This window comes from Cupressus sempervirens, chromosome 3 (genome assembly GCF_028749045.1).
Source record: "Cupressus sempervirens isolate cs-2001-9-10 chromosome 3, ASM2874904v1, whole genome shotgun sequence".
NCBI classification, from domain to species: domain Eukaryota; kingdom Viridiplantae; phylum Streptophyta; class Pinopsida; order Cupressales; family Cupressaceae; genus Cupressus; species Cupressus sempervirens.
The window spans coordinates 630,391,702-630,418,840 of NC_143120.1; the positions used below are offsets into that span (position 1 = coordinate 630,391,702).

At 36.3% G+C, this 27,139-nt stretch overlaps 1 protein-coding gene across 1 annotated transcript in view; it reads left to right on the forward strand.

Annotated features, from left to right (window-relative positions):
* Positions 1 to 27,139, forward strand: part of LOC149568259 (putative E3 ubiquitin-protein ligase ARI8) — a 134,360-nt gene that overhangs the window by 72,844 nt on the left and 34,377 nt on the right. The window contains exons 6-11 of the mRNA XM_089821246.1: positions 1,956 to 2,060; positions 2,223 to 2,311; positions 7,859 to 7,966; positions 8,247 to 8,337; positions 8,455 to 8,544; positions 8,643 to 8,690. Coding sequence (XP_089677372.1) covers positions 1,956 to 2,060; positions 2,223 to 2,311; positions 7,859 to 7,966; positions 8,247 to 8,337; positions 8,455 to 8,544; positions 8,643 to 8,690 — 531 coding nt within the window. The remainder of the gene's footprint in view (positions 1 to 1,955; positions 2,061 to 2,222; positions 2,312 to 7,858; positions 7,967 to 8,246; positions 8,338 to 8,454; positions 8,545 to 8,642; positions 8,691 to 27,139) is intronic.

Here is a 27,139-nt window from a genome sequence, read left to right on the forward strand (position 1 = left end):
TGTGACTCTTGTGCATATGCCAAACTCCCAACGGTGCCAAACTGTTCTCCAGACCACTTTGAAAATCTCTGTCTTGTTCTACAGTGAGGATCATAACATTGTCGAATGTGTGAGGCGCCACAGAAAGATTTTGCCACATATGAAGTGTCTCCATTGGATAGATATGGTGCACCATGATACTTTTCCAATTTCTGACGGCCCCTTCATCCAAACGTACACCGGCCACAAACATTCAAAATGCTATAAGTAGAATACATCGATGATAATTGATTGTAAATGATACTTAAAGCCCCATGGAAAACGCCGATGCTAAGGAGGACAAATACGTTTCAACGGGTTGTGTATTTGTTTCCGACTTCTTCAAACAGGTTTCTCCCCGAATAATCATAACTTTAATAATTATAATAGCTATAAACCTTCGCTATGATGGTCTTAGCATCTTCGTGATGGCTACAAAAGTATTTCTTCATGTGGTGGCTACCCTTACTTTTGCCGTTATTAACTATTGGTCCTACAAAAATCATCGGGTTTACTCAAAGATTTGAAGATTAAATAAATGTGTTCATCTTTCCTCAGGGGCAAATTAAGAAGTTAAAGATTTACATCTAATATTTGATTATGACATATATACCCCATGATGACTTGGAGAATCAAATTACTGGTTATTGATAATGGTATTATATTTACGCTGCTTAATATTATCTCCAGTAATCACTGCTCATCATGATATCTGCTCTCCATCAAAAAACTCAGGAAAAGATGTCTAGCACTGCAAGCTATTTTGGAGAAGAAAATCCTTGAATTGATACTTCTGTCCTGATAACCTTTATAGCAAACAGTAAGATCTGATGCCATAACTATTTATGTAAACATTAGTGCCTGGCTTTGTATTCCTGTACTTCTGATCTTATATGCCCAGTATTTACATCTGATCACCATATCTGAAAGACAGACTTTAGAAACTTCAACAATTACTTGCAGGAAGAAATCTAATCATAGCCCATTTGTTACTCCACTTATTTGCACTATCTCTGACTGGTATTTACATCATTATTACCTTCATATCGACTGGTAGCAAAAGTCAGAAAGCATTACTGTACATGCTCAGGATATACAACTATCCAAAGATAGATATGCTTCAAATCTCTCTCAGCAAACTTCTGTCTCTGGTTGCCATTTAAATTGTACCCATATTGACATTATAGAGTGGATTAATGATCTAGGTAAGTCCTTCAATCCTGACTTTGCACAACATATGCTAAAATTTCCGTTGACTAATGAACAGGCCGGCTGCATCAGATTAACATTAACACTTATCTCTTTGACTTCAATATCTGATCAAAGAGCTCTCCATCTTTACATTACTCCATCAGTTTGTGAACATGATCATCATCATCTTCAAATGTATTGCAGAAATGGATTTTAATCGTGGAGGCTGATACTCATAAAATATGCTCAAATGGATGCCTAATTTTTTTGAACTTTAAGGCTCCATCAAGGGTATTAGGATATTGTAATGTTTCTCTCATAGTCATTGTAGTTAGTCTATAGTCTATTAGGTAGTTTCTATTTTTGTTTCTAATTCACATTGTTTCTTCTAAGCACTTAGTCTTTGTAAATCTATATACGGAGCTTTTGTCTTCTCTGTTTAATACAACACCAATTTACCATAACCCTCATGCAGTGGGAGTGGTGCTCCATTTACTGCTGGTTAAAATGATGTCAAACCAAATAATGACCATAATCTAGATCCTTTTGAAGGCTGAAGGCTATTATACAAGTTTCTGACTGTATTTATTTCAAAATTTATAATTAAAATGATTTCATTTGAATTGTCCTGGACATATATGCTACATAACATAATATTGGATTTTTCAACTATCAACTGACATTTATTTTTATGACTATAATGCAGTATCATACCATCAAATTGATAATCTGTTGTTTTTTTGTAGACTAAGTGGTGTCCGGCACCTGGCTGCGAATATGCTGTAGAATTTGTTGTTGGAAGTGGTTGTTATGACATTACTTGCAAATGCTCATATATCTTTTGCTGGAATGTAAGTTCTGTTTTGTGTCTTAGTTTGCTGATATCTGATTACACCAGCAACTAGGCTTTTCCCTTTAGTGACATAAAAGGTAAACATGCTGAATTGCTCATTCAAATTTGTTTCTTCCCATGTCAAGAGTTTTTATTCTTTTGTAACTCAAATATCCTCCAGTGTTTAGAAGAAGCTCACCGTCCAGTGGATTGCGAGACAGTGGCAAAGTGGATCTTGAAGAACAGTGCAGAGTCAGAAAACATGAATTGGTATGCTCTGATGGATTTGACTTATAGGCTTTTATTTAAATCCCTCCAAGTTACTTTGACCACCCTGAGTAACATATTGGTAAATATGCTTGTAGGTCTTGAAGCATTTTTCTTGTATCTTGATAGTAAAATTAATCATCAATTAACATCAATACTTCTTACAGAATGACTTGTTCATCTAATATAACTTTCAGTTTCCTATATTTTTTATTTTTCGAATACATATAATCATTCTACAGCTATTTCTTTGTTGTCATTTGTTAATAGATAATCATCTCTTATTAGTTAATGATAATTAATTGTAAATATATAGTTAGCTTTAGTTAGCTGAAGCTTTTTTAGCCTTTTTAGCTTTCTCAGCTAGAATAGAATGTAGCTTTTTTTAGTCTTTGTTAATAACAAGCAAGTATTTTACCAATTATTTCGTAATATGGTATCAGAGCCAATACTTCAAATTTTTTCGAAAATTTAATAATTTCTTTTGAAATTATTTGTTAAAATTTTTTGAAATTATTTCTGAGATTATTCACATGAACCTGGCTAGGGTTTCCGTTTTTTTTGAAGATTTTCATTTGTTTGAATCTTGGAGAATTATAACCAACAAAAATTGCACCAGTAATAGATTCGGCTAGGGTTTTCAGCAAAACAAATCACCTAATTTGTTTGCAAATTGACTGATCCCCGGTTCATGGTTCATGGTTCATGGATGCAAAGTTTTGACCATTTAATTGCATCCCATGCAATTTCTGTGTTTTTTTTTGGGTGGTTTTCCGTCTACAAATCGTGATTAGAACAGTTGCGTCTCCAATCTGCAATCCGCGTGGTTTCCTGATCAACTGGTGACTGCATCCCGTGCAATTTTTTCCAAATTGTGTCTGTTCAATTGCGTGGCAAACTAGTGTTTGTGTGTGCCAAACTTGGGCGCCTTCTTTTGGTGGTATAAGCAGCTCATGACTCTGCACTTCTCCAGATTTTTACCAAATAAACTCACGTCCTCAACACATACTTTGCCAACTTTCAAATCTGCCTATTTATTGGTTGATTTCTACTACAAATTTTGTCCAAATCTGCCATTGTTTGGAGCTCATTTTGCAGTTGCTTAGGGTTTTCTTTGAAACCCTAATTTTTGGGCTCAAAAAATTATTTTGATTTCAGATTCTTGGTGAATTTTTCAAGAGCTCAACTAGATTCTCAGTTTTTTTTGGGTTCCTCAATTTTTGAGCCAATGGATGCAAAAAATGACACCATATTCCTTCTTGGTTTTCAAGCTCTTTTTTGGGTGGCTCACTGAATTTTTTGGGACTTCCATTTTTTGCCTCGAAGAATGTGCCATCACAGATTTTCACGTCTTTCCATTGAAAAATGTGCCATGGCATCTCTGACAAACATTCTTCTTGAGCACAACTCCAAATTCAATGGTCGAAATTATGGCACTTGGAAGCATCAGATCATCGCAATTTTTGAATATCAAAACACCGATCAACTTGTTCCGAGTGTTACAAAGCGTTCAACTGCTCTTGGTCTTGATCAGGATACGAATAATTAAGAGGTGGTGATGCTTCTCAAATTATCAGTGGCTAATAACCAACTTTCTCAAATTCCATCCGGCAAGACAGTTATTGAGATTCGGACACATCTCAAAGGTCTTCATTAGACTTTTGACAAAAGAAGAGCTTTCTTTTTGAAGAACACTTTGTTTTCTATTGTCATGGGTGAGCGAACCTTGCTCCAGGCACACCTCAATAGGATTTAGGAAATCCGTGATCAGTTGCTTGCCATTGGTCGCAAGATAGAGGAAAAGGAGATTGTGGTTATCACTCTTCGGAGTTTACCAAAGTCCTACGAGCATTTTATCGAGACTCTCAACATCACATCTTCTTGGTTGGTCCAAAGTTCATTGATCTCTGCACTCTACTGCTGCAGCTAGATCGGTGGAAACAACAGTTCGGTAGCAGCTCTAGCTCTAGCTCCATAGAGAAAGCCTTTGCTGCTAAATCTTTTTAGAAGGATAAAGGCAAGTTTCAACAGCCATCTCAACAGAAGTCTTCTGCTCCAGCATTAGATGGTTCTTGAAAAAAGAACATTTAATGCAACTACTGCGACAAGTTTGGACACATGAAGGTTGAATGTCGGAAACGCTTAGCTGTACAATCTAAGCAATCAGGTTCACAACCCAAAATGAACAGTGCAGAGCACATTGAGTAGACGGAGTTTGCCTTTTACGTCTTCATGGCTGAAAGACCTACAGATCATGTGAAGTCATCTGCCTAGTACATTGATTCAAGTGCCTCTTGTCATTTCACTCACCGTAGAGACTAGTTTACTGATGACTAGCCTTATTCAGACTCTATTATTTTTGGTGGCGGAGAAGAGTACTTGGTTGTCGGCAACGTGTCTGTTAGGAGGAATCTCATTTTCCTCGATTTGTACTACGTTCCAAGAATGGAATTAAATCTACTCTTAGTCAGTCAGCTATTGCGACATTCTCCACACTTGGATGTCACCTTCAGCTCACATCAGTGCACCATCACTGATCAGGCGACTCAGTCTACTGTTGCAGTGGATCTTGAGGATGATTGTCTTTTCAGATTTACTGATTCTAGTGATTCTTGGGAGTTATGGCTGCTCGACGGTCTTCTGTTAGCACACTTTGGCATCAATGATATGGGCAGTTAAATGTGCATTATCTCTCACAACTTGCTTGGGAAGAGCTTGTTCTTGGATTGCCAAAGATACAGTCTCAACAGCTTGGAGTTTGTGATGCATGCCGGACTGGGAAGCAACATCGTACACCTTTCACCAATGGCGATACATGGTGAGCTTTTTAGGTACTTCAGCTTATTCATGCTGATATGTGTGGCCCTATGGCCACTCCTTCTGTTCTTGGGTCTAGGTATTTTTTGTTGTTTGTTGATGATTTTGTGGGTGTATTTCCTTAAAAAGAAATCAGATGCATTTCCTGTTTTTCAAAAGTTTAAACCTTTAGTTGAAAAAGAGTCTTGGAAATCTATTATTACTCTTAGACCAGACAATGGGGGGGAATTTTGTTCTAATATTTTCTCTAGCTTCTTGGATAGATATGACATCAAACACCAGTTAACCACACCTCACATGCCACAACATAATAGTGTAGTTGAACATCGAAACCAGACAATCACTGAGATGGTTCAATCCATGGTCGAACACAGACACATTCTGAAGAATTTTGCGTAGAAGCAGTTGACGCTGTAGTTTATCTGTTGAACTGGTCACCGACAGTGGCGGTCAAAGGTAAAATTCTGGAAGATGCCTGGTCAGGTCGCAAGCCCAAAATCAGGCACCTGAAGGTTTTTGGCTCCCTTGCGTTTGTTTGGATCCCTGATGCGTCATGTACACCAAGTTGTATGCCACGAGTCAAAAACTCATGCTTGCTGGATACAATAGTCTTCACAAAGCCTACCGCCTAATCGATGTTGAGACATCTCGTCTCATCTATAGTCGTGATGTAGTCTTTAATGACAGCGAGGACCATTCATGCCTATTTCTTCTGTTCCTAATCCTATAGATTGGCCTATGAAGGCTCATGATTTGGGAGTTCGGCTTCCATTAGGTCCACCTAATGAGAGGGCTCCAGTAGCTCCTGTAGCTCTAGTTATAATAGTGATACCTGTACAGACACCTCTGGCTTCTCTTGCAAGAGCACCTCGCTTTGTAGATGCTTCACTTGAGTTTGATCCAAATTCTTTTGATGAGGAACCTGATCATCACGCATCTCCTAATCAAGGCTTCAAGAGGAGTTCTTCAGACTCAAATTTTTACATCAAGACTACTGACAGTGACATCATCCTTCTGGTTATTTATGTGGATGATTGATCATCACTAGCAGTTCACCATCTTTGATTTAGGGAATCAAACAGAATTTATGCTAGTCTTTTGATATGACCGACATTGGGCTCATGCATTATTGCCTAGGTGTTGAGATTTGGCAATAGTCTTTTGGTATATTCATCGCTTAGTCCAAATATGCCAGGGCCCTGTTAGACAAATACCGTATGTAGGATTGCAAGCCTGTATCTACACCTCTGGAGAAAGGTCTCAAGTTATCCACAAAGTCTAATTCTCCTTCTGTTGATGATATTACATACAGGCAACTAGTAGGCAGCTGCATCTACCTCTCTGCTACTAGGCCTGATATCAGCTTTGCATTCAGCTATATCTCACGCTTTATGACAACTCCTAAGGCTGATCATTGGATGGCAGCAAAGCGTGTGCTTCATTATGTGAAGGGCACTTCTGATTATGGACTTCTGTACTCTCGAAGTTCTAATCCTAAACTCAGTGGGTTCATAGATTCAGATTGGGCAGGCTCTTTTGATGATAAAAAGTCAACTTCTGAATATGTGTTTAGTTTGGGATCCGGTGCAGTCACATGGACCAGTAAGAAGTAGCAGGCAGTTTCTCTCTCCTCTGTAGAGGCCGAATATAGAGGGACTATTCAGGCAAGATGTGAAGTTGTTTAGCTTCATCGGATGCTTGGGGATATGTAATGTCACTAGTAGGACCAACTACTTTGTTTGTTGATAATGAAGGGGTTATCAAGTTAGCAAGAAATCCAATCTTCCATGAACGAACCAAGCATGTGGATGTTCACTGTTACTACATATGATAGCTGGATGAAGACGGGACAATCAATTTGCAGTATGTTCCTATCATAGGTTAGATTGCAGACATTCTCACCAAGCCTCTTGGTCCTGATAAATTTTTCAAATTTAGAGGACAGCTTGGTGTTCTAGATAGATTAACCATTAAGGGAGGGTATTACGATAATAGATTATCGTCTATTATTAGTTAATGGTAATCTATTGTAAATATCTAGTTAGCTTTAGTTAGCTGAAGCTTTTTTAGCTTTCTCAGCTATAATAGAATGTTTCTATTCGTTACGATCGTTTCCTAAAGAAACATTGTTTTATTCTTTTGTATATAATGACCTCTCAGTCTCTGTTAATAACAAACAAGTATTTTACCAATTACTTCGTAGTAGGGTGAGCTTTGAACAAAGTCTTGTTGGGTAAACTTGGGTCACATTCTTAAGATTTAAATATTGTCTATGCTTAAGTGCACTCCATTTTGTATATGATTAATGCTATAATTTCACCACACTTTTTCTGGTGTCATGGGCTGCACATTGTGATGAGGGGAATTTTAAACTGGGTCATGTTCTTAGGAGAACCCCTCTCTATAATTACAGCATAATCTGTTGGGTGTGAATTAGATATCAATATGTATATTTTCAAATAGAAATTATTTCTTTTCTCTATCATCTTACTAAACCTTCTTGTATCTCATATGAGTTGTTTGGACTGATTTGATTTTCAGGAAGCCAGTGGCTTCTACAAAACAGAATGAAAATCAATCTACTTCTAGATGTTTTAGTGCATGTTGAACTGTTTCTAATTTATTTTCATGCATGAACTTATCTTTCTTGGATTTCAGATGTTGGCAATTTTATAATAAATACTATTGTTTTTTTGGAAGAACTCCAATCTTACATGTTTCAACTTTGTTCAGGATTCTTGCTAATTCTAAGCCATGCCCGAAGTGCAAACGTCCAATTGAGAAAAATCAAGGATGTATGCATATTACATGCACACCGCCATGCAAATTTGAATTTTGCTGGTAAGTCTTATCATCAAACTTTATGATGTTTGAGTTGCTATTGTAGTGAGTTATTCCTCTTTTTTAACTAGACACTAATGCCCATGTTTCTATATTTAATTAAGTTAAATTTATAAACATCTATTTTCTGCGCGACTACATGCTATCATAGCATTCTTATTATAACAAATGAAATTTTAATTGTTAATGTTGTCTAATAATCCCTGCCCATCATAGTAGAACCTGCAATGACTGTAAGAAAGATTACTTAGTTTTAACTGCTACCTTTTTACTTTGCCAGGCTTTGTCTAGGTGCTTGGTCAGAGCATGGTGAAAGAACTGGTGGCTTTTATGCTTGCAATAGATATGAGACAGCAAAACAGGAAGGAGTTGTAAGCTTATATTTTTATTGCTGGATTAAATAATATCATTGTTTTTTGAAGGTCGGTGTCTATGTATTAATGAATAAATGTTTTTGTTAATAAGGAATGTTTTGAATGTCCCTGCAGTATGATGAAGCTGAGAGGAGGAGGGAGATGGCAAAAAATTCTTTGGAGAAATACACTCATTATTATGAAAGATGGGCAACCAATGAATCAGTTGAGTTTTTCTCTACCCATTCTCTTCTATACAAAAATAGGACTTTTTTGTACTGTAGGTTGATTTCTGAAGTTGTGCTTTGCTGTTGCATGAGCAGTCTAGAGCGAAGGCATTGGATGATCTACAGCGAATGCAATCTGTGCAGGTAGTGTTCCTATTTGTGCTATGTATTTTCATGGCTAGATTAATTAGTGCTTGTCTAATGCAATTATTATTCATGTTAGGTTAAATGACTTCTGTTCAAGTGCCCTATGGAGTTTCCCATCTGATAATTTGGTGATATACCTTCAATTTCACAATTTGGTGACATAATTAATTCTTAGGATTTTTAGTTTGTCTAGGGGGCCTTCATCACTTTTTGTTTTTTGGTTGTAAATTTTTGAACACCATTATCAAGCAGTTTGTATAATTTTATCAAGTCTGTCTGAAGCCTGTATAAACTCTACTTCAACTACAGATGAAGAGTATAGACTATGCCAGCTATACCCAGCTAACACTTTCAAAGTACATAAATATTCGTGCAGTTCATCTTTTTATGTTTTCTGGTGCTTCAGTTGCTATCAGGACAATGCTTTGTTGAGTCATTTTACGTTCGCCAGTTTGATTCAGGTTACCTTTACAGTCTATACTAATAATTTTTTGTTAGAGAAAAATTACAGCATTCTGGATGGTGTAGGATAATAAGAAATGGGTAGTATATTTCTTTTTTTCTACTTGAATCTAGTAGATTGCATAACCCATATGATACGAAGCTGTCCAGTCTATTCACACCACAATATCAGTTAATCAAGAAATCAGAAAGCACAATATTTATCAGTTGAGAACAAGTGTATGCATGTTTAATCACATACACTATAATACACTTGTATCAAAATATATCTCCTATAGTTCTGAAAGTTACATGTACTTTGGAGATTGTTTACATGAAGGTAAATCTTTTTGGATTTTTTGTGTGTACTATCTGTTAGCCTGAATGCTGATGGTATTCTTAAATGGAAGATTGTTAGCAGGTTTGGAGAGATAATTGAGTGCTTATGTGTGTTGAAGATATAGCATCAGTCGGATCTTGAAGTCTGATTGACACACATATATATACACTCACACAATTCTGAGTGTGTCAATAGAGACTGTCAACTGATCGCATATCTACTTTTGTTTAGTAATGATTCCCATCAATGGATTTAATCTGAATGACATTATATGATGTAATTAATCCATGCAACATAACCTGCGATCAATGATGATCTGTTCTTGACAGATTGGGGTCTACATATCCCCGTGGCATATGTTCCACATTAAATAAGGCACTTACGTTATCGGGCCTGCCTACCCTTGATTGTGGTTGTTAAGAGATTTGTTACGGGCTGTAATTTGTATTATTAGTCACATAGTGTTAGACTTGGTAATCTTTCCTTGGTTGTATTTATTACATGGGATAAACCAAGGTATCCCTTATGTTGTTTGTCCTCTAGTCCACATGTGAGGACAAGTCTATTTTGTAATTCCTTTTAAGGAAAATAGTTATTCCTCAAGAGGATTATGACACTTGTTATGCACACACTTATGAATGTGGCAATCATTCACTTGGGAGTTACAAATAACTCCTCTTCTCATCTCTTTATAAGAGATGCTTCTCTCTCATTCTACATATACAATCATGATGTAGTTCATGTAATGAGCACTATGGCTCCTCATTATGTCCTTCACTCTCTCTCTCTCTCTCTCTCTCTTCATTCTTAGGCATTTGCCTCATTCATATAATTCACAAGGGGTTTTCTTTGCTTCCCCTTTTCAAAATCATTGTCTCCTCTCTTGTGTTGATTTTGGAAAGCTCATCTAAAGTGTGGTAATTATGTTCATCACAAACTCTCTTGGATTAAATTATAATTCTTTATTTTTAGTTCATTTCGATTTTATTATTTCTAACACGTAGGGACATGACCCTACATGGCAGAAGCCACGTAGAGTCATGCCCCGATGTGGGTAAGACTTTTGGATTGCATATAAACTTTGTTTGATATCGCTGGTATTGGAAATCATTAATCACAAGTTCATGCAAAGTACAAGCAGCAATAGCTATAGTTATCTAGTTATCTCAAGTCTTCTGCATCTATAGTATTGAATATATATTAGTAAGCTTTTGTTGCATCAGTACAGTCACTAGAAGTAATAAAATTATTACAGTGCTATTACATTTGCAGAAAATGATCCTACAAAAATTAACATGGTTTCAGACTGGGATTGCAAATGTAAAAGGTGGAAGAATAAAGTATAAGAAGAATCAAGTAGGAAGGAAACTTACTTATCTATTCTTTATATAGTCATAGAATGTCTTGATACAAACACAAACCATTCAAAGAAGACAAGGTGACTGCTTGGAAAGAGTGACGCACAGATGTCCTACCAGATAATCAATAAAGTTTTTTTTAATGTGAGTTGTAAGTCATAAGATGGGCACTGTATAATATAAGACACACTATTATTGAAAAGTTTAACTTTAGCGCAGAAACATTGCAGTTCAAAGATAAATATTTGTCACAACAATAGTTCTGAGGTTATATTTTAATGAAGATATTGAATCAGATCGAGCGTAGAATGGAGAATCACAAATATCAGGTATACCGTTGGCATTGATAATGGATATATACTTTCTCCAGCTTCAAATATATACAAGCTTATTATCTCCCACTTCAGTCACATACACTTCTCATATGTTTACTTCAACCTTTATTGGTTCAGGATGTAAAAACAATCACTATAGGATCACAGCAACTAAGCATGAAGCAATAGGGATAGAAATGACCGATAAGAGAAATCAATTAAACTGCCACACACCTAAGTCAGATTATAGTAAACGACTTGAATGGACTAGTGAAGGTATCGCCAAGGTGGGGGAGAATGAACACGTACCATTGGTGGATTAAGATATAGATATACATACAAAATGGTGTGGAATAGGAAGGAGGGTAATAACATATTATAAGTTTTGCAATGAACACGTACCATTGGTGGATTAAGATATAGATATACATACAAAATGGTGTGGAATAGGAACGAGGGTAATAACATATTATAAGTTTTGCAGACGGAAAGGAGGACAAAAACATATTATAAGTTTTGCACATGGAATCATCAACCAAGGCTTGCAAAGGGTGATGTGGGTTATTATTCACCTTTGCAACCCCACCACTATTTATATTGGACACAAGATACCTACAGAGAATGGAAGAAGAATGAAGTGCAATTTGAAAGAGGGACTAAATTAAAGAGAAATATAAATACAATGAACAAAAAGGTGATATAATAGACCACGATTTCAATCATTGGGACGTATGCGGTGCTTCATATGAATATTGGTGATTAGGAGGAAATGATAAACAATGTCCTATTCCCACTTAAATCATCTTTGAAAGGGAGATGTTCCATTCATGTGTAGATAAATATTTCTTATCTTTAAGTATTACATTTATCTACTTCCTGTATTGTCTCTCTTAATTTTATTTCAATACGTACTATAAGAGAATTTTGCCTTGTTCCTTGAGGATATTTTAGCAAGAAGAGAAGAATGGTACATCCGGAATGTTAATGATTCATTAGATAAGTATCGTTGGTTATTCGCTCTTGAATATTAATTTTTTTGGCATATGATAGTCAATTTCTTAAGTATATTCATGCATAGAAGCGTTATTTGCTTTATTATTATGCTCTTGTTCTTTTCCATGACCCCCAGGACGAAGCTTTCCATATTTGATGTGACACAAAATTGTTCGATGATATAAGAGTGGCAATGCCACATTGTGGGGGAAAATATAAACAATATTCCATTCCCATATGAGTCCATACACCACTCTGCTAATATTAAGTAGCATGGCAGAATACACCACCATATCTATGTTTCAGTTTAATTGGATATTAATTGCATCATTTAGCCATACATACAACATGATGCACTTGCTTGGTCACATGCATGAGACATATTTCCATATCAAGGCGATAATTTCATAATGAAAGGAATTATCAAAAGATAACTACAGTCTAAGTCACAAGGTTCGAGTTTGACAACTATGAAATTCGAATAAAATTGACACCTCAAAACTATCGGAAAAGATTCCACATTAAATTCGCCTATAATAATTAATTGTTAAAAATGATAAATAATAAATTTAAATTTAAATAAATATTTATAGAGAACAATATTGTAATTTAAATAGATAAATTATATCTACTACTATTTATCATATTAAATAATAATATTATCTAAATATAAAAACACTATAAATAATAATAATGTTGATAACATTAAAAATTTTAAAAACTAAAGGGCACTACAAATGTCACAATATAAATAATAATAATAAAACAAATAATAATAACATATAATAGGAGAAATCAATGTTCCACTCAAGTAATGGGCACACTCACAGTTTTTGAATTAGCTGGTTCGTAGGTAGGCGGGAAACTGGTTGGGGAGAATTTGGCAGGAGGTACAAACCCTGGAGGAACTGTAGGGGAATCTGGGAAGAAGGATGGGACAAAATCTTTGGCCGATGTGGACAATGGAAAGTCTTCGCGTGTATCAGACACAAGTTGTGGGGTTTATGACCTTCCCCTGGATTCCTCCTTTGCTTTTCACGTGTCGGGGCAGGATCTCGAGAAGGAGAAAGATAATGTTGAATCTAATAAGGTAAAGTCCTTAGAAGGGCTGAAGGTAGGGTTCTTAGAACAAAGGACTTGGTCATCCCTGTTTGGCAAGAAACCTATTGGTAAATCATTTTTCTTGCCGGTGATTGCTAAGTCTTGCTGGGAGAAAGGTGAGTTTCAAGTTTTTATCTTAGACCCTTTAGTTGATTTTTCTGTATCTTCCGTGGATTTCACCCTAGTGGGTAAATTTCTAGGGGCAAGACCAGATTTAGATTCTCTAAGAAAAATGGTTAAACAGAAATGGGTTATTCGAGGAGAGGTTGATATTGCACCCATGTTGAATGGTTTCTTCTCGTTTATTTTCAACTGTAAGGAAGACACGAATCTGGTTCTTTGTGGAGGACCGTGGTCTTTTGGAAAATGTTCTCTCACTATTAAAAAATGGGAGCCTAACATGGATTTATCAGATTCTTTTTTCTTAACTACCCTGATTTGGGCTAGACTCCTTGGACTCCCTTTAGAATTTTGGCATGAGGACATTTTTAAAGGTATTGCCAGTTCTTTTGGTGAACTGGTGGCATTGGATAATGCTATGGCTGCTAGAACCAAACTTCAAAGTGCCAAACTTTATGTTAAAGTGGTGGATCTAAACCATCTTCTAGAAAAGGTGGAATTAATTTCTAAGTTGGTAAAAAAACTCAAGAAATTATTTTTGAAGATCTTCCAAACTCTTGCTATGCATGTAAGAAACAGGGTCGTCTGGTAAAAAATTGTTCCTCCAAAAGTAAAAATCCCCCTAGCAGTGATAAGGAAGTGAAAAAGGCTAAGGTTCAGCAAAAGAAAGTGTGGAAACCCAAAGAAGCTCATCTCAAAGAGCAGAAGAAGAATGTAGATTCAAAAGCTCCACATGCAGAGGTGGATAAAGTTAATGGGAATCTTCATGAGGAAGGGATTATTTCTGTGCCTGATACTGTGAAAGTAAACTCTAAAAAAGAAGGGAATGGTTTGCAATTAGAAACCATAATGCTTGAACAAAGAATAGATGATCTGGAGGATTTATCAAAACAAATTGTTATTTATCAAAGGATGGAAGATCGATGGGGAGATTTAGATGATAAGATCGTGCTTGAGGAGGGAGAAATTTTGGCTGAATCTGGAAATCAATTTGAAGAGGGAGATTTTCATAATATTCAGTCCAGGGAGATTTAGGTTTTTAACCCTTTAAATTCTCAGGATGATATTGATTCTCCTATGATTGAACCTCCTCTTCTAGAAGTTGTGAAAGAAAATGGAGAAAACTCAAAGCATAAACCAAATCAATGAAAAAGGGCTGAAAAAAAGAGCAATATTAAGGGGGTAGAGACTAGAAGCAGTAAAATAGAACAGCCAACGAAAGTGAAACCTCTTGCTTCTACCTTGAAAAAATCTGGAAAAAGAACAAATCAGCATTCGAAGGTGAAACCAGATGTTGGTTCCCTGGACAAACCTGGAAGAAGAACTTCTAAGAAAACCAGAGAGTTAGAAAGTATGCAGAATATTGCTGATGGTAGACAAGCAACTATTCTGGATTTTACCCCCAAAAGATAGAAATGAAAATTCATTACTTGGAATATTAGGGGGTTGAATAGCTTTCATAAACTGGACGTTGTTAGGAATTTTGTTAGAGAACAGAAGCTTGATTTTCTCCTCCTACAAGAAACTAAGATGAATAAAGAGAAAATAAAACAGATAAAAGCTTTTAAAACTTATTCTATAAATGCTAGTGGTTCAGAAGGCGCATCAGGGGGAACTCTGATGTTATGGAAGAAGAATTGTTATTCTGGAACAATTCTGATTGCTAGTAAATATCTTATGATAGCCAAAATTACTAGTGTTGACCATAAGGAGGATTGGTATATTGTGAATATATATGCTCCAAACATTAAGTACGTAAGGAAAAAGGTCTGAGATTCTATTTCCAATTTTAAAAGTAAGGATTATTCTGGACGATGGATTATTATGGGAGACTTTAATGTTCTTCTCTACGATCATGAGAAAATGGGAGGTAATGCTACTCAACTGGAAGGGAGACTGGACTTAATGGAGTTTATAAACAAAGAGGGTTTAATGGATATGGATCTCCATGGAATTCAGTTTACTTGGAGTAATAAGAGAGTTGGTAATGAGTGTATTCAGGCAAGGCTAGATTGTGTTCTTATCTCTCCTGATTGGACAAAAGATTTTATCTGTAAGTTGGAAGTTTGCTAGAAAATTGGCTCGGATCATTTTCCTCTTATTTTCACTGTTGCAAAGATTATTTTTAAGAAGAATTTTCCTTTTAGATTTGAGAAGATGTGGATGTAGCACCCACAGTTTGAGAGTAAAATGGAAGAATGGTGGAGTATTGACATTGAAGGTACAACTCTCTTTAGAGTTGCTTCTAAGCTTAAAAATGTCAAAAGGGAAATCAAAATTTGGAATAAAAACTGCTTTGGGAATATTTTTGAGAATAAGGCGGCTATGAAGGAGGATATTCAAAAAACCCAGGACCAAATTCAGAAGGATGGATATACTCCTGACCTTCTTATAGAAGAAAATGAGAAGTTGGCCCAATATCATGACATCATTACTAAAGAAGAAATCTATTGGAGACAAAGATCAAGACTGTTATGGTTGAGTGAAGGAGATAAAAATACCAAATTTTTCCATCTTTCCACTTTGAAGCATAGAGCCAAACCTCACATTTCACAATTAAAAAAGGGAGACTTGAAGATTGCTGAGGATAAGGACATCATGGAAGAAATGGTGACTGTTTTCTCTAATCTAATGATTGCTCATCCCAACATTAATTTGGATCATCAGGCTGATTTCCTTAGAGTGATCCCTCCACTGGTTTTGAAGGAACAGAATAAAGTGTTGAGTTCAATTCCTAAGGATGATGAAATTTTCAAAGCTCTTTGTTGTTTGGGAGGAGATATAGCACTTGGTCTTGATGGCTTTCCCATGTTTTTCTTCTAGAAACTTTGGAAACTTGTTGGAAAAGATGTTTGTGATGTTGTGAAGGAATTCTATGGAGCTAAATAGATGCTAAAGGAAGTCAATTCCACCTTTCTGTGCCTGATTCCTAAGAAAATTGGAGCTGATTCTCCTGATCAGTTTAGATCGATCAGCCTTTGTAATTCTTTCTATAAAATTATTTCCAAAGTTCTCACGTCCAGATTACTCCTTGTGATTCCTTTGATCATTGCTGGTCAACAAAATGGCTTCATCCAAGGTAGACAAATCCTTAACTCTATCATCTCTGCTCATGAGAATATTCATTCCTTGTCATGTTCTAACAATCAGGGATTCATTATGAAAGTAGACATTGCTAAGGCCTATGATAGAGTTGATTGGACTTTCCTCTCAAACATTTTACTTGCTTTTGGCTTTGACCATAAGGTTGTTGGTCTTATTCATTAGTTGATTTCAACATCTTCTATTGCTGTTCTCGTTAATGGAAGTTCTTCTCGTTTTTTTAATCCTTCTCAAGGATTGAGACAAGGTGATCCTTTATCCCCTGTCCTTTTTGTTATTATGGTTGATTGTTTGGGGAGGTACATTGGGGACTTGGTCCAAAGAGGAGTTATTAGGGGATTGCAACCTTCTTCCCATCCTCTCATTTGTTCTCGTGGTCAATTTGTTGATGATACCATCTTCATGGGAAAGTCTGAAGTTAAGGAAGCCAGAAGCTTGAAGCAAGCTATTAATTTATATTCTTCTGCCTCAGGCCAATTGTTAAATTGGAATAAAAGTGCTGTGTTCTTTATCAACACCCCTATCCCTAGACAAAATAAAATTGCTAATATCCTTGGATGTTCTATAGGATCTTTTCCTTCATCTTATTTGGGTCTTCCTCTAGGTTTGAAGGCTTTTGATTCCTTTTGGGAAGATCTTATTAATAAATTCAGCAAGAAGTTCGTGGGATGGAAAGGAAATCTTTTAAGCTAGGCAAGTAAATTAATTCTCCTCAAAGCCTGTCTTCAAAGCATACCAACTTATGCTTTAAGTCTTTTTAGAATTCCAATAAAATTTGCTGAGTCTATTGATAAAATTCAAAGGAATTTTTTATGGACTGGCACTGAGGAAACATAGAGAATGCCTTTAATTGCTTGGGACCAAGTTTGCAAACCTATTAGCGAAGGTGGCTTGGGAATCAGGAAAATCAAAAGTATGAATAAAACTCTCTTAGCCAAACAAGGATGGAGAGTTTACCATGATAACAAAGAGTGGAGTACCATATGGAAACATAAGTAACTCTTCAATGCTAAATCTCTTCCTGATTTCCTTTCTTCTCCTGATGTTATTCATCCTTCTTCCATATGGGGAGCTGTTTAGGGGACTAAGAAAATGCTTGGAAAAGGGTGTTCTTGGAAAATTGGAAATGGGATTAAGGTGAGATTTTGGGAAGATGTCTGGTTAAAGGATCATCCCTTGATTGAAGATTTTCAAGACAAGGCTCAAGTTGACTTATGCAAGCAGAGATATGGCATGTGAGCAAGCAGAGATATGGCATATGAGTTTGTTATTATTGGCAGAATGATTCCTAGGTGAACTTGACTGACATTGATCAAGGTTTCAAGAACATCCAATTATCTCTCAATGCTGTCTCTCTTTATCCTTCTCTTGAGGATGAGATTATTTGGCATGCTGATCCTAGTGGCCAATTCAAAGTCTCCACTATCTTCGTCTCTAAGGAAAAGGGTAACCAACCCTTTTGGTCTTATGCTTGGATTAAGGGTCTCATTCCCAAAATTAATATCTTCTATTGGATTCTGCTTCAAAATAAAATTCTGACCTTGGACAATTTGCAAAAAAGAGGTATTAATGTGGTTAATAGGTGTACTTTATGCAAAAATGGATTTGAAGATAGAGATCAATTGTTTTTGAATTGCTCTTATACCTAGCAAGTTTGGACTGAGATTCTTAATTTTTGGGGTATGCCCTGGGTCCATCAAAACAATGTTGAATTCTCTTTTAAAAGTTGGAAATGGCCTTCTAAGGACCTTGATGTTCAATTTCTTTGGAAATTAACTCTTCCTCATTTTTGGTGGGGCATTTGGAAAGAAAGAAATAACAGAATATTTAGAAATAAAGAATTACCAGGATGTGTGCTTGGTTAGAATATTATTAGAACCATCAAGGAGAATTTTAAAACTCAGAGGAAAACTGATCAAACCTTTAAAATCGATAATCCTTTATTTGAAGGTTCTAACTTGAAAATTGATAATCCAAGATCGATCATAAAATGGAACGTTCCTTCTAATGGATGGATTAAAGGGAACTTTGATGGAGCTGCTAAGGGCAATCCGGGAAGAGCGGGATGTGGAGGTGTCTTGAGAGATCATGTGGGAAATGTTATAGATGCTATCGCAATTCCTATAGGTCATTCTAATAGCCATATTGCTGAAGCTACAACTGCCCTCTATACTATGAAGCTAGCTGTTGATTTGGGGTATCCTAAATTATGGTTTGAAGGAGACTCATTGAACATTATTAATACTCTAAATAATAAAAACTCTATTTCATGGTCGATAGAGGCTACGGTTAAGGAGATCAAATCGCTAATTCATAAATTTGAAAAAGTGGTCATATCCCATACATATCAAAAGGCCAATGGAGTTGCTAACTGGATAGTCAACCATGCTGTTCAGGCGGGGTACAAGGTGAGGTGGCTTGATGAATTAAATAAGCACATTGATCTTAAAGGTATTATTAATTATGACGCCATTCATTCGAAAGTGGGAAAGATTTGCCAGGATTATAAATTTAATGATTTTATGGAGTGGCCTTATGGCTGTCAGATTACCTTTCCCGAGGAAGTACATTCATGTCAATGTAATGTGGCTTTTGCATGTATCATCAAAAAAGTGAGATTCATTTGAAGTGATGGAAACTTGGTTTCATTTTAATTTATTTGCTCTCTACGTTTGGTTGTTTTTGGTTTTAGGCTCTTTCTGTTCTCGGCAAATGGGGGGTAAACCATGGAAGCAAGAACCTAGAAAGTGTGATGATTGGAAGGCTCAGAAGGATGTTTGGAAGATTTTACAGAAAGGGAAGGTGATCAGTGACCTGGAGCGTCTACATGGTTTTAAACCTCATGTTACGACTGCATTTTCTAAAAATTGGTCTGATGATAGGGTCACTCTTCATGGAGTCACTATGAAATTAACGAAGGACTTCATAGCTGAGATCACGGGGCTCCCCATGGCTGGTATTAAGTTCACTAAACAAACCAGTATCTCTAATGTTGCCTACAAAAAATTCCGAAGACGGATGTTGAGGAGAAACAACTGGAAAAGAATGGAGATTTCTTTGATCTGGAATAGATAAAAGAAATTTGGTAGGATGTGCTATGCTGTATCCATGAGTATTTCATCCTCGATGGTAGAAATAAAATAGTCCATAAATTTCATTTTGTTTTTCTTAACCATTTCAAGCATAAGGATAGACTTTTTCTTAACCATTTCAAGCATAAGGATAGACTTTCTTTCCCTTTCTATCTACGCTTTTCTTTGCTTCAAAGCTTGTATGCTCATAGGAAGAAGGAGTCTCATCCTATCTTGTACAAAGGTTTGATACTTCTCATAGAGGGTTATTGTAAAAATAAATCCATAGCCTCCACTCCTATTGACAAACATAAGGGTTCTCACTCTAAAAAAAGTAAGGAGGACAATGTTAAAGGAAAAGAGGAGGTTCTTAAACTTAAACCCTCTGATTCTCAAAAGCAAATTGTGGAAGAGGATTCTGAGTCTGAGAATTCTAAAAGCCCTAAGATTGATATCCTTGAGGAAGAGGAAGGTACAGATGTTGGGGATTTAAGTTCCAATTTGGAAGGGTATCCGGAGACCAAAGGAAAAATGAGAAAGGGAATGAGGAAGACAAAAGTGAAGGAAACTCAGAACAGAGTAACTCTGATAATGAGGGCAATCAGATTGTTTCTAGTGGAGGTGATAAGGACAGAAAATTAGTTGAGAATCCTGTTGATATGAGAAAGGAGGATCATACAGTTAAGCCTACCTCACCTGCTAGGGAGATTGAGGGACAAGATAAGGAGGACCTTGTTCACAATGAGGACCCTGTTGAGACTAGGGAGGAAGAACATATGGAAAGGGAGGCACATATCGACAAGGTTGGTTCCCCTCGTTATGACAGTGCAGAAGACACCAGTGACTCTCCGTAGAGGGAAATCGAGCTTTCCTTCCTGCATTCTGCCAAGCTCAAATTTGACGCCATTCTACAAGTTGATTCATGGATTTATAATGAATTGATGGGGCTGAAGAAGAAAGTGGAAACTCTGCAACTTAACTAGGAAACTGATCAAGCCAAAATCAGCCAATTGGAGGTGCAGATGGGAGATATCCCAAATAAACTTAAAGACTATGAGCAAATCTCAGATTGCTTATCAAGGAAAGTGGAACAAAGATGGAATAGGTTACATCTAGTATCTGTGCTACTGTTGCAAGCCTTGGCAAAAGAGCTAATGAAGAAATTATATCTTCCGAGGGTCCAAGCAAGAGAACAAGGCAGACCTCGAAGAAGATAGCCCTGAAAGTTGCTGCTGCTTCGGCTGTTGACTCCATCCAGGATACTGCTGCAATTGGTAAGGAGGCTGCCAAGATGATTATGGAGCTGCAATAGCAACTTTGGGTCTTGTTCTTGGGTTTTGTTCTTGTTTTGGTCCTATTTGCTGGTTGTAGTAAATGGTTCTTGTTTTTGGTCCTGTTTACTGGGTTTCGGTCTAAGCTATATGTGAGGTTCCATGTCCTTGTAAAACTTGGGTACTTTTACTGGACTATGTTTGTGGTTTTAGGTCCCTGTAAAACTTGATTTTGATGCTGTTTTTCAGTAGGTTTTAGGACTGTTTTTCCTGGTGGTTATTATTGCTATATCTTTTCTCTTGCTGTTAAAGGATTTCAGGGTCCCTTCAAAACCTTCTTTTACCATAATCTAAAACATACAAAGTAATAGTATTTAAGTATATAAAAGTACATTATAAATAAATAATATTTACTACTTTTAATTATTATTCAATTCCAAGTGCGGGACATATAAAGTCTATAAACTTGATAACATTAAAAATTAAAGAGATACCTGATTGGCATTAGCATTATTATACAAATAAAAATAATATTAACATACAAAACAATATCGTTTGGAATGGTGCTCTCCATTTTATTTCACCATTTGTTTGTAGGTGCTCGTCTAAGGAATAAGAAGTGGTAGCGCAGATCAGGCGGGCGAACAAGATTGAAAGGGGTGCCTTCATCTTAAAAAGAAACCTTATTTTGCTCGTCTCTACTTTGCCTGGTTTGTTTGTCCATCAATTTTATGGTTAAACAAAAAACCTAGAGCCTTCGTGCTCTCACCTGCTTGCTCTAGTTCTCGTTCTGTCGTTTGTTCGATCCTGTTCACCCCCCTGATAAAATGGATTAACGCCCAAAATGATGTTAGAAAAAGCCTCTACGTGCAGGGAAAAAATACACAGAAAATCCTTAAAGACTGCTTGATATATCCGTAGGAATACTAGGCGAACTTCAACGAATTTTTCGTGTTGTTTTGAAGTTCGTGGAATTTCGAACCTAGTGGGTGAAATTTACCGAACTTTGTGCACTAAGACTGTAGTTATCTGAATTTTTATTTTTTATTGGTTAGAGGAATTCTAACTAAGCTAGATCAAAAGTTGAGATTTAAATTTTAAGCGCTGGGTTCAAAGATATCATTGCTTTTTAAAATAAATTCCTCTATAATTGTCAATTTGGATTTCCTCTATAAGAAAGTTTTCGTTTTCATTCACAAATGCATGAATGACACATAAACCATCACTTTTGGCCTTTTTATCGGTCACTTTTAGGGTTGGGAGAATTGACTAGACCAAATTAGGTCAAACAAACACTTTACAAAAGTAAAAGAAATTGTTTTGAGACCAAATGTGGCCTGTGTTCAGCTGTTGGGCAGCAAGTTCTTCGAAATTCGCTCCAAGTTCTGCCCGGGTTCCTTTGATAGAATTTGCAGAAAATCTGCTGTTTTGTAGGCTATAGACGAATTTGGGGACAATTTGACAAGGACTAGACTTTGTACAGAATCAAACCAACCTTTGAGGGTTGTTGGAGAGAATTCGGTAACTTAGATTTAAAGGGATGTTCTTCAGGATAAGAAGATTGGTACATTAGGCATGCTACCAAATATTGTGCAGGACTCAATTTGATGACAGAGTAATTAGTCATTTGATGGTCATCTAGATAAATTGGGGGTCTTGAGGAGACCTTCTATATCAAGAGGGAGCATTACAGTTCATTAGAGACAACCTTGAACAAAGAGAGGGAGCATATAGAAGATATCCTTCGGTCAAACTTTTGATAATCTTGATCGTATTGATTTAGATGAAGTAGACCATGTTGAGATGGATTATCAAGTGATCATGTATGTAGGCTTGTTGAACGAGTTAAGTTTGAAAAAACTTGCTGCTAGGAGATTAGAAGGATGATATTATATTTAGAGGAAGTCTAACACTGCATGGGAGATAACCTTGTACAAGGAGGTTAGAAGGTTGATATCAGTTCCAAAGGGAGTTTGACATTTCCATCAGAAGCAACCTTGGACTAGAAAAAATCTATAGATTGAGAGGGGCAAGTTCGAGGTATAATTCCTCGTAATACATTCTTCTGTGTGAGAGAAGTTTGAGGTGAAACCCCTTGTTCCACCCTCTAGGAGCAACTTTAATGGATCCACCCCTTGACTTGGTTCATGGTGGATATCATGTGAGTAACTACATGATTCTATTGGAAAACATCATGAGAGGTGACGATCTTTCATTGATGTTTGTGTTGTAAGGTCGCTTTTGTAAGACGACGATCTTAACAATGGCTTGACCTATTATCACGATGGACTTCATTAAGTTGTTGTCCTAGAATGTGCTGGAAATCATGATAGACTACATTACGTTGTTGTCCTAGAATGTGCCGGAGATCATGATGCTACATTAAGTTGTTCTAGAGTTCTTGATCTATTATCGTGATGGACTACATTAAGTTGCTGTCTCAGAATGAGCCGGAGATCATAATAATGAATGTATCGTGATAGATTACATTAAGTTGATGTCTCAAAGTGTACTGGAGATTATTATACTTGTCATGATGGAGACTATATTGAGGTGTCGTCCCTAAGGTCAAGATTATTATTTGATAAGGCTACATTTAGTTATTGTCCTAGAATGTACTGGAAATCAGATAACTCATATCCTTCCAAGATATACTTGTTAATAGGCATATTGATGCTAATGCTCATGTTATGAGATTGATGATATTTTCAGTAACAAACTCAAAGATGGTTGAGTTATTCAAATCTTCCCTCGCTAAGAGGGAGTCTTGAAGATATAGCATCAGTTGGATCTTGAAGTCTGATTGACACACACACACACACACACATATAGACACACACAATTCTGAGTGTGTCAATATAGACTGTCAACTGATTGCATATCTACTTGTGTTTAGTAATGTTTCCCATCAATGGATGTAGTCTGAAAGACATTATATGATGTTAATAATCCATGTAACATAACTTGTGATCAATGTGTGATCTGTTCTTGACAGATTGGGGTCTACATATCCCCATGGCAATTTGTTCCATGTTAAATAAGGCACTTATGTTACCGCGCCTGCCTACCCTTGATCGACGTTGTTAAGAGATTTGTTACAGGCAGTAATTTAGATTATTATCACAGTAAGTAATCGAATTATTATAGTGCTACTACATTTGGAGAAGACGATCCTACAAAAATTAACAATGTGTTGCATTCATGACTTGGTTTGGCATTGATGTCCACATATTGGCTTTCTGGATGGAACAAATAAATTTGCAGAAATAGTTTTGTTCAGCGTGGTCAAAGGATGCTGTGTTGTGTTCCACGGGATTAGTAGTGTTGTTGGATATGTCTTCTTGATGTATCTATGTTTGTGGAAAGGGTTATGAAGATTTGAGTTAGTTACAATAGTTTTACAGAACACTGGTTGCAGGCCAGTGTGCAGGAAGCAGTATGTTGATGAATGAGTTGTATCTGTTCAACAAGGTTAAAGCTTGTTCAACGGGCTTGGATTTCGGTTGGAGACATGTTGATGGTGATGTGTTCGAGGTAGATGAATCAGTTGATCATTCTGTGATGGTCACTGAAGTGTAATGTGTCATATGTTCACTATCAGGCCGACTGTTGTTATGTAATTGGTGTCTTATGTTTTGTAGCATGTGGAACTTAATTGTAATATTTTATGATGGTCCTATATTATTCATTGTACATTGGGCTAGCCTCAAGGCTGACTCAATTAATTGTTTAAGGACTTGGAATAAAGGAAAGGTATTTTCCTTGGTTGTAATCATCATGTGTGTGATCGTAGTATCATGTGTATGATCATTTGTATTACAAGAGATTTAGATGTGAATTTGATGAGATCAGAGCAGAGGATGATTTTAATGATGTGTTGGGAACTTCAAAGGAACTGTATTGGCAAGGTACGTTGTTGTATCAGTCAGTTCACCCTTGGATATGTTATGCTGAGAATTGTTTAGTGAAGACAGTTTAGAAGCAATTTGGACAGTGGGTACAATAGACTTCCTATCAGTTCCTAACAGTGTTGAAAGAACTCCGAATTGGGTTGAAATCTTCTAGCAAGGATTCAAAGTCTCCTAACAGGGACTACATGTACTGATAGTATTTTTCTGGCTCTTAATAGAGTCTCATCCTTTCACAAGGAACTTTTATATTAGTACATCATTTTGTGGCATCATTACCACCGGGATTTTCCCTTTGATCAAGGGTTTCCTTATTTAAAATATCTTTTGTCATTGTGCATGGTTATTATCTTATGGTTGTTGCATCTATTGATTATATGTTTCAGATTTGATAAAGTTTATTTAAGTTTGTTTAAAGTGCATAACTGATTCACCCCCCCTTCTCTCAGTTATATCGGTGGACTTTACTTTCTAACAGTACTTGGATTAATCTAGTGTAGCACTCACTATGAATTTCCTCTCTTTTATAAACGGTTGTCTCAGTAGTGTGGTAGTGTTCAGGAAAATCGTTCTTTTTGGCACCTTCTTGTCAAGGAACATTGTTTTAGATGACATTTCATGCTTTTTTTCAATCACTTCCTTGTTGCAGGATTAGGTAGGAATAAGTTACTTTTGTATTTGTGGTTACATCCTTTCTTGCAAGTTATGTATATTAACCTACTACTGAAAGTTGTCTTTGCTTCACATGCACAATTTCTGTTGGGGTTCAGACGTTCAGTTGTATGTTCTTTTCCCAGAAATCATTATATCATGTTGATTAACTCATTATAAAGTCATTAGAAGGCCCATGTTAACTGTATCTTTGGTTTTGTGTTCTAATTCTCTGTGCTAATATTAGAGGAATTTTGTAATGAAGCTATTTATTTTCATTTTTCTATCCTATCAAACTGTTAAAAGTGTCTCATGACACACAGCCTCTCTAGCACATATACAGTGATGAGTAGTTGTATCATTATCCTGTATATTTCTTTTAATAACCATAGTTACCAGGAAAACTGTAGACACTTTATATTTCTTGGTTGAACCTTTGAAACTCATTCCTGTCAACATATTATATATTGGAGGAAGACTATCTTTGCTTTTCTTTCACATTCTATCCATGGTTACTTGTAGTGATTCATGGCTGTATAATCTTGCCTCTAGGTTATCTTAGTTCTGGCCATACTAACTAATTTTGATCCCTTTTCACTTTTAGGCAGAAGTGAATAGAAGTCCTAAAATGGCAGATTCTTGGAGGATCTGCCCCTTTCAAATGTTTGACAGAAGAGAACATTGCTAGCTGGTTTCATTTGCCATTTATCATTGGGTAAAAGTTGAAATGTTGTCTATGGTTCACATTTTTTTCCTAATTTCACAACTTTTCTGAAGGATTCGTTAAAATTCACTGTCTCGTTCCTTTCAACATTTTATTGTTCATAAGGGAGATGCAGCAGTTAAAATTCCAAAGTTTAGTGATTAAGTCTGCCTGCTGGGCACCAGAAAAGCAGAGCCAATTTCTAGTTTTTATCCCCTTAAATGGAGACTTACTACAAGTCTGAACACAGAGAGAGAACTGTTTTCACAAATTCCTTGCCAGAGTTCTTTGTTGCAAACTTCTTGTGTTGGTGCTGGTCTATGCTGCTGTCTGCAGCCCTTTCAATCGCAGCCAATAATCTTTGTTTTTAATTTTCTGTTAAGCTGAACTGTTGGTGCCAAAATGGGCTACTTCATTTACAGTTATGCTGCAGCAGAGTGCTGTCTTGACCATTATGCTGAAATGAGGCATGTGTTTGGTTTACTGCTAATGGACTATTGCACTGAAATCTCCAAGCTTTGTGTAATTCCTGAACTGGACCTCTCAACTATAAATCCTGATCTCCATTTGAGATGTTCAATGGTTTTTGCCCTGGGGTTTCAAACAATCGTCAGGGGTTTTGTCCTTTGGATCGAGTTAACACAAATACCTAAAAATAGAGTTTCTAAAATGAAAATCTGATGATCTTTTCCTGCTGCTGAACTTGTTCAATAACCTCTTTTTTACTAGGGTTGTGGCTTCTAGCCTTAGGCGAGTCACTTCTTGGTCCAATATTTAATATTAGATTATGAGAGTGGTGGCTACATTTTGGCCAAATATTCTAGTATTATATCAGATTTGATATACTGTCATCCTTTTTTTGGCATTTTCCAATTCTTTTGTTGTTAATTTTTTTTTAAGCTACCTATAGTATTATAATATTTTGATATTTCTTTTCCATCTCATTGGGAATGGAAGCAGGACATTTTTGTTAACCATAACCATCAAGATGATTTGTCAGTTGAAATTTTTCTGATTAGATGCGAAGCTTGCAATGTCATGAAAGCAAGCATATGCATTTTCATTCATTATTT